The sequence below is a fragment of the Daktulosphaira vitifoliae genome, unplaced genomic scaffold (assembly GCF_025091365.1).
Source record: "Daktulosphaira vitifoliae isolate Bord-2020 unplaced genomic scaffold, ASM2509136v1 Scaffold_3, whole genome shotgun sequence".
NCBI classification, from domain to species: domain Eukaryota; kingdom Metazoa; phylum Arthropoda; class Insecta; order Hemiptera; family Phylloxeridae; genus Daktulosphaira; species Daktulosphaira vitifoliae.
This window is the reverse complement of record NW_026099574.1, coordinates 36,288,881-36,296,812: the sequence shown is the minus strand read 5'-3', so window position 1 is coordinate 36,296,812 and position 7,932 is coordinate 36,288,881. Positions and strand designations below refer to the sequence as shown.

Genomic DNA, 7,932 nt, shown 5'->3' with positions numbered 1-7,932 from the left:
AGGGGGTGAGTAAAGCAAGATGCTGGTGATCAGCTGTTCCACGAAATAATATAATCAATGATCTGTGTAACAACTGATCAACTAGATCCTTCTAAAGGTGTTCTGTACCATACAATTATTTTAATTCATTCTTTTAATATATGTACAGTTATTTTTGTTATAAACTTTCTAATCGCTTAATATGATAATTACAAAGAGTATGAACAATATTTGTTTATAAAATTTTAAATATAGATTTTACATTTAATATTGTTAAAAAATGAAAAAAATATGTGTATTTGTAACTTTTCAATAAGTTATAGTATTATAAAGTTAAAAAAGTAAAATTTAAAATCGAAATTTTCACACAAAAATAGCATTTGGTTTTTTTTTGCTACGTAAGTCGTGTCATAGTTTAAAAGTTAAAATTTAAAAAGGAATAATAAAAAGGACGTCTGATTGAATTTAAATATGAATTTATACATCTGAAAATCATATCATACAGAAAAAAACATATTAATTAGATGAATGGTAATCTTTCTTTTTTTTATGGTTAGAAATCTATCATTGAAATTTATTGTTATTTTTTATTATTAGTCATATGGGCTTAGCGCTTTAGCAGGAACCCGGTGGCGAACAAATCCTTATGTACCAACCAATAGCTCTAGCTCCCAAGACGAATCTGTGTTGTAAATTCCTGTAATGATTAAATACACTTATCATTAAAACTATATCAATATAGGTGGAGTATTTTTTCTTATTATTTTCAAAAAAATTATATTTTAGGTAAATTTGTAATAATATCAATAATATAATTAATATAATATAAATATTAATATAATTATAATATAATATCCATTAGGATGTCGCCTCAATGGAAAGATACTTAGGAAAATGAATAAAATTTATGATGGGTTATTTTGTGTGGACTTTAATTGGAAATAAAAACGTGAAAACTATTCCCAAAAGAAAAAGTTTAAATAGATAATTATAATAATATGATAATGATGATAATAATAATAATAATAATTATAATATATAACTAAAATAATTCGTGTAAAATATTTATGTATTTTTATTTAATTTTATGTTACAATTCTACTATTTTCCAATGCTTTTTTATAATAACTAATTAAATTGTTGACATTTTCAAAATCTGATTTTATCACAGAATTTTTTTACAAAATATACACGTATCTTTTTTTTTCATCAAATATATCTATAATAGAGACTTATAGAGTTTCATAATAAATTTCATGATCCAAATTTTTTCGAGCTCTATTATTAAGACTATCAATAAAGGGTGTGTTTCAAATTTTCTGTTAAACATTTGGTTTCTGTGTCCCTTAACTTATTAAATGCAACACTCTCAGTATCAAAAATAAAAATGTATTCAGCTCAAGATAAAAGTTCAAGTTTGACAGAAATCTTCAGTTTAATAAAAAAATCAATGATATAATACTTTTAGGCCAACTTATTGCTACCATAATCAAAATGTTTTCTTGTACTTAACATAATTGTTTTCTTTATAAGTAATTTATTGTACATAGAAAGGCATTTTTTTCCTTGCTCTAGTATATAGAATGTTCAGTAAGTAAGAAAACGGGTTTCTATTGTTCTTATTGTTTGTAAAAATTGACTTGTTTCTTTACTTACTGAATATTCTGTATAATACGATTTCATATTAATTAAATGGGAAATCATAATTTATTGTAATTCTGGTACAAGTATAAAAACACTAAATAATATTGAGCTTTGGATTTTTTATATTTATATCACTTAAAATTATACTGCAAAATTTTAAGCACATATAAATATTTTGAAAATGGAAAAATAAATTGGATTGTTTTATCTGTTTTGAATACAATAGTTCAGTATACAATTATATTTTTTTTTTTTACGTAATTAAGTGATAATACAAGAATGTAGAGCAGAGATTAGATTGCTTAGATGGATGAGTGGAGTGACTAGAGAAGATAGGATAAGAAACGAACATATAAGGTGGAGTATAGGTGTAGATTTAATTATGGATAAGATGAAAGAAAATAAACTTCGGAAATCGGAAATTGTGAGAACAGTTATAAAAATGAATGTTAAAGTTAAAAGTGGTAGAGAAATACCAAAAAAGAGATGGAGGAATGTTATTGAATGCGATATTAGGACGACTAATGTCAGCGTAGATGATGTGGGAGATCGTATCAAGTGGAAGTATAGGATAAGGCTGGCTGACCCAAGTAGCTGAGATTAAAGCGAGAAAAAAGAAGAAGAATTAAGTGTTAAAATTAAATTAACGATAAAGTTAAAATTATTTTATTTATAATGATAGGTACTAACGAAAAAATTAAACATTGTACATCTTTTATTCAATATTGAAAATTATTTCTTATATTATTTTTGTATTGACATAGAAATTATAATGAACCAAAAGTAATAATAATATTGGTAATAATAATTATTATTTATAAAAGCTAGTAATTTACTGAATCATGTTTGATTCAGTAAATTGTTAATAACCAATTAGTTATTCTCAGCTAAAATACACAAATATAAAAATATACAAATATAAATACACTAAAATATATAAGATCCTAAGTACAGTATTATCTTTTAACCATGATGAAATAATGTCAGTATGTAAGAAAAATTTTTTAATATAAAGCCACCAACAGTACAAGATTTCTTAACAATACTATGGTAATTTAATCTTTGCACCTGTACCTAACATTTTTAATGTTCGACTTGAGGACATGGGATCTATTTCTTTACTTTTTTTGGAAAGACAAAGAGTACCCTTTTTATTTGTTCAAAATGAAATGCTGAAAATGAAGTAATTACAATCCATTTTATGACAATGTTAATATTATAACTATTGAATGCTTTATAACATTTAGAAAAAATTAAGTTAACATTTAATTATATTATGATGTTCATAAATATATTATTATTATTATTTATAATAAGTTAAAAACTGTTTGAAATAATATAAAAGGTATACAAAAAACTTAAGCAAATTTTTTCATAATTCATAAAATTATTAAATTCATATAAATTTTAATTTAACCTCATATAATATAAATTTTTTTAAAAAATGAGGAATAAAGATTTCCGAAAGTACACTAATTACTTCAGTCCTACGACTTTAATTAAAATCAAAAGTATTGTAAAAAATATATAATCTATTGGACTTACACGTATTCCGAATAGCTTCATGCGCGTGCCCCAAGTTTAAATAATCTCAACAATAGAAGATCCTGAGTTTGAAAACTTAAAAAGGGATGATTACACAAAATAATACATTTTAAAAACTGCATTAAAATTTAAACATGACATTTTTTTTTTGCTTGAATATTCTCTCTTTACGAAATTTTTGTAACAAAACCTAATCGCACTCCCGTTCCCGCCGACCATGACATGTCCAGCCCATTTTATTTTGGTTCATGATTCTCATACAAATTTCAAATTTTAAATCCATTTAAAGAAATTATGAAAAATCGTTGAAGCTAAACCTCACCATCTTACTTACCTTACTCTACTAAATACTAAAAATATATATAATCAATACTTAAGTAATTTTTCTTAGAACAATTAATTTTAAGCAACTTTTTTTAATGCAACTTTACTTTTTTTTAAGATAATATGGCAACAATATTCGAGCTTTTATTATTTATTTGGATGAAAATGAGAAAAATTGCACTAAAAAAAAAGTATTTAAAAAGTAATTAGCTATAACCGGCATTCTTATCATAATAATATTAATAATTATAATGATAAGAATGCCGGTCAACCCGTATTCGTTTTCTACCGCTATGTTGACCTTTACTGATAAAACTTAAATTTTATTGGCTTAGATAAAACGCTCTCATTAATAGTTTTGCCCGTTTTATTTAAATGTAAATTATTATTTTATAATTTAGCTGTGTAGTTATTAAGAATAATTAATTTTAATTATACAATGATCTTTCCAATTTATCATTTAAATAGTTGTAGATAATCTTATCTATAAAATCTTCAATAACCATTTTGATCTCATTAAGACATTGTCGCCAATAGTTTAGAATGAAGAGCACTTCCTAATTGACCATATCGTTGTCTTAGCTGATTTGTTTGACAAGTTATATTTTATATATCAGCTTAACACTTGGTTTTTATTATTGTATTATTAATACAATTAATCTAGTTCTTTATTATTTAACAATCTTTATTAATTCCTATTGATATTATTTTTGCTATNCATTTCTATTGATATTATTTTTGCTATCTACCAGTCATAAAATATAAATTAATATTAAAGGTAATATTTATGTTAATTTGGTGTACTTAATATGTTAACAACTAGCCTAATAAAGCTAATTATATAAGATTCTTTAAAAACTATTTCAGGAGTTATCAAATGTTCGAATTATAAATAAATTAAAAAAATGTATTTTATATATTTTAGTAAGATCTTCTCTGACTATCAATAAATAAATAAATATAAATCATATAGGTAATGCTCAATTAAATTTTTTTTAATTTTATAATTTCCATATTTTTATGAAATGTTAAAAATTCTATCTCTTGTAGCAAAAAGTAAAGATGAAAATAATTTTTTAACAATATATTATTGACTTAAGACCTATTACAAATATTTTATTCAAACTTTCCTTTTCTTATTGTGAAATTTATTTTAATATGTTAAATGAATAAATTTTAAAATGTTTAGGGTATTTTAGTAGTACTATAAATAACATTGGATTAAACGAGTAAAAATATTTTAAAATGGCACTTGGAATAACAGACTATATAGTCTTTGGCTTAATGCTTATGATATCTTCGTCAATTGGCATATATTATAGATTTACAGGTGGTAAACAAAAGACCACTCAAGTTAGTAAACTTTAATTTTTTTTTAAATAAAAAAATTGTTTTTCTAGTTGTATAGGTTTAATACTATAATTTTTTTTAGGAATACATGTTAGGAAATAAAAATCAAAGTGCCATACCTGTTGCATTTTCTTTAATGGCTAGTTTTATGTCTGCTATTTCATTGTTTGGATTAAGTGCTGAAAATTATAGTCGCGGTACTCAATTTGCAGTTATTAATATTGGCTATTTAATTGGAACTCCTATAATAGCATACATTTTTTTACCAGTATTTTTTAAACTAGGAAATTTATCAGTTTATGAAGTAATAGTTTAAAGGTATACTAGCAATTAATAATGTATGCATAAAGAATTTTTTTTTTCTTATTGTTTAGTATTTAGAAAAACGATTTGGAAGTTGGACTAGAATTACTACATCATTAGCATTTAGTTTACAAATGATACTTTACATGGCAATAGTACTGTATGCTCCAGCTTTAGCATTAGAAGCTGTTACAGGTCTTTCTCAAGATACTTCTATTTTATTAGTTGGTTTAGTTTGTGTGTTCTATTCAACAATTGGAGGAATTAAAGCTGTTATTATAACAGATCTTTTTCAAGTAATTAATTTTCTATTACACACAGTTTATTATTGTTTTTATTTATAATATTTACAGATCCATATTTGTAAGTATCCTAAATAATACAATATACCACGAAAGCTTTATCATATTCATATCATTGTTATGTTATTTTATTTATATATACACACAAATTCAGGCAATCCTTATGTTTGCTTCTATATACGCTGTTATTGGTGTTGCAATTTATGAAACCGGTGGTGTTTCTGAAATTTGGGAAATAGCTAGAAAATATGATCGTATAGAATTTACTAAGTATGTTTATCACTTTACATACAACTTTATCAAATTAAACAATACTAAGATGTATAATATTAATATTATTTTAAAAAAATATTTAATATTTTTTAATAAAATAATATATTGTAATAGTATATGACTATTTAATTATACATTTAATCTTTAAATTTAACATCTTATTTGAATAAAAAAATATAATGTGTATTTTTAATATTGATATCATTAAAATATAAATAGATAAATAAGAATACAATTCAAATTCAAATTTGAATTTAATAATTAGTTTAACTATTAAAAAATTTATGTTTAGTAATTTTTTTGTTAAATTAACTTTTCAGCTTTAATATCGATCCAACTGAAAGGCATAGTTTTTTTAGTTTAGTACTTGGAGGAATGTTTACTTATGTATCCCTCTATGCAATTAATCAAACCCAAGTACAAAGATATCTTACTATGAAAGATTATCGTACAGCAGTTAAATCATTATGGTTAAGCGTTCCTATTCTCTCATTATTATCACTTTCCACGTGTTTATCAGGGCTAGCTATATATTCAAAATATTACAATTGTGATCCAATCAAGTAGATAATTTTTTAAATATAATACCTTATATTTATGTAAATTAATTTAAAAATTACTATTGTATTTTGAAGAGCGGGACGCATTTCTAAAGAGGATCAGTTGATGACTTTATATGTGTTAGATACTATGGGTAATATTCCTGGATTAACCGGATTATTTGTAGCAGGTATATTTTCTTCAGGCCTAAGTTCAGTCTCACCAGTACTCAATTCTCTAGCTGCTGTTACAATGGAAGATTACATAAAAGTAATACTCAAGGGCTTATTATCATTATTATTATTCTAGATATACCTGGTTAATTTTTTAATTAAATCTATTGTTAAAATGTCAAAATATTTCTTTGAATCCCTAACTTAATAAAAAAACTTTTTAAAATTTATTTATTATACAGAGTGTCTTACAATGTTATGACAAATAAACATACTTATTAAAAAAAAAAAAATACTTATTTTATAATTTATATTATATACTCTATAAAACAATAATTATATAATAAAAAAGTAATTTAATTAATAAATTGATTTAATCTGTTTTAGCCATTAACAAGGACTGAAATATCAGATAAAAAGAAAGTTTATAGCATGAAATTGTTGGTTATTCTTTATGGTAGTATATGCATTCTACTAGCTTTCTTAGCAAAATATTTTGGCTCGATTCTACAAACTTCTCTAACTATTTTTGGTGTTGTTGGAGGACCTGTTTTAGCTGTTTTTACTCTTGGAGTTCTTGTACCTTATGTTAATCAAAAAGCAAGTAAAATTAAATTTAACTGTTTTTTAAGGATATGTTACTATAAACTTAATAATTTATTTTTATTTTCAGGGTTCAATGATGGGTCTCATAACAGGTCTAATATTTTCTTTTGTTCTAGGATTTGGTGGACCTAAACCTCCTACTAAAAATTTACCTACATACACAAATTCTTGCTTAGTATTAAATAATACTTTTTCAAGTATAAATGGCTCATCTTTGTTTATTAATAAAGAGTAATGTTATTAAAAAAGTGAGCATTTTTTTGTGTTTAACTCATGAATACTATAATTTAGGCCAGAAGATGGTTACTTATACTTGTATCGTATAAGTTACATGTACTATATAGTATTAGGATTTGCTGCAACACTATTAGTTGGTATGATAGTTAGTGCAATATTTCGTGATCCCAATAATTTTATCGAACCAGAATTATTTGCACCATTTGTTGCTAAACAATTAAGGAAACGTGGAATGTTTTTCAAACAAGATTCAGTAAAAATGGTAACTTCATATTTTTGCTCATTTTTTTTAAATTAAAATATGAATGTTATATCTGTTTGTAGGAACTACGTCCCACAGAAATTGCTTCTAATAATCATCAAGTTAACTAAGAAAGCTATTTTAGAAATGTTATTTTTACAAAGTATTTGTAAAATGTAATTATTTTTGTTGCTCTAAATATCATATTGGTATAAAAAATTTTTATTTATTTATTTATTATGTATAATATTGAAATGTGTAAAAACAATAATAAAAATATAATTTATATGAATATTTTCTTAATTTATCAATATTTTATACTTCTTACATAAAATTAATATTATTTATTCATAAAATAAAGAAAAATATGCCAACAAACTGAAAATGAGGCGCAAGTATCTTACTATCTAGACAT

General features: G+C 23.5%; 1 protein-coding gene across 2 annotated transcripts; it reads left to right on the top strand.

Moving 5' to 3' along the window:
- The first annotated feature begins 4,206 nt into the window (after window positions 1–4,206).
- On the top strand, window positions 4,207–7,809 carry LOC126901229 (putative sodium-dependent multivitamin transporter). 2 transcript variants are annotated; one of them, XM_050677583.1, is made up of 11 exons: window positions 4,207–4,270; window positions 4,682–4,845; window positions 4,925–5,146; window positions 5,217–5,441; window positions 5,602–5,717; window positions 6,041–6,283; window positions 6,356–6,530; window positions 6,821–7,033; window positions 7,107–7,270; window positions 7,331–7,538; window positions 7,601–7,809. In XM_050677583.1, the coding sequence occupies exons 2-11, from the start codon at window positions 4,738–4,740 to the stop codon at window positions 7,646–7,648; spliced, it is 1,722 nt and encodes a 573-aa protein (XP_050533540.1). In that variant the 5' UTR covers window positions 4,207–4,270; window positions 4,682–4,737; the 3' UTR covers window positions 7,649–7,809. The 2 variants fall into 2 exon arrangements, with proteins under 2 accessions (XP_050533540.1, XP_050533541.1); XM_050677584.1 differs by lacking the exon at window positions 4,207–4,270 and adding an exon at window positions 4,412–4,465.
- The last annotated feature ends 123 nt before the right edge of the window (window positions 7,810–7,932 follow it).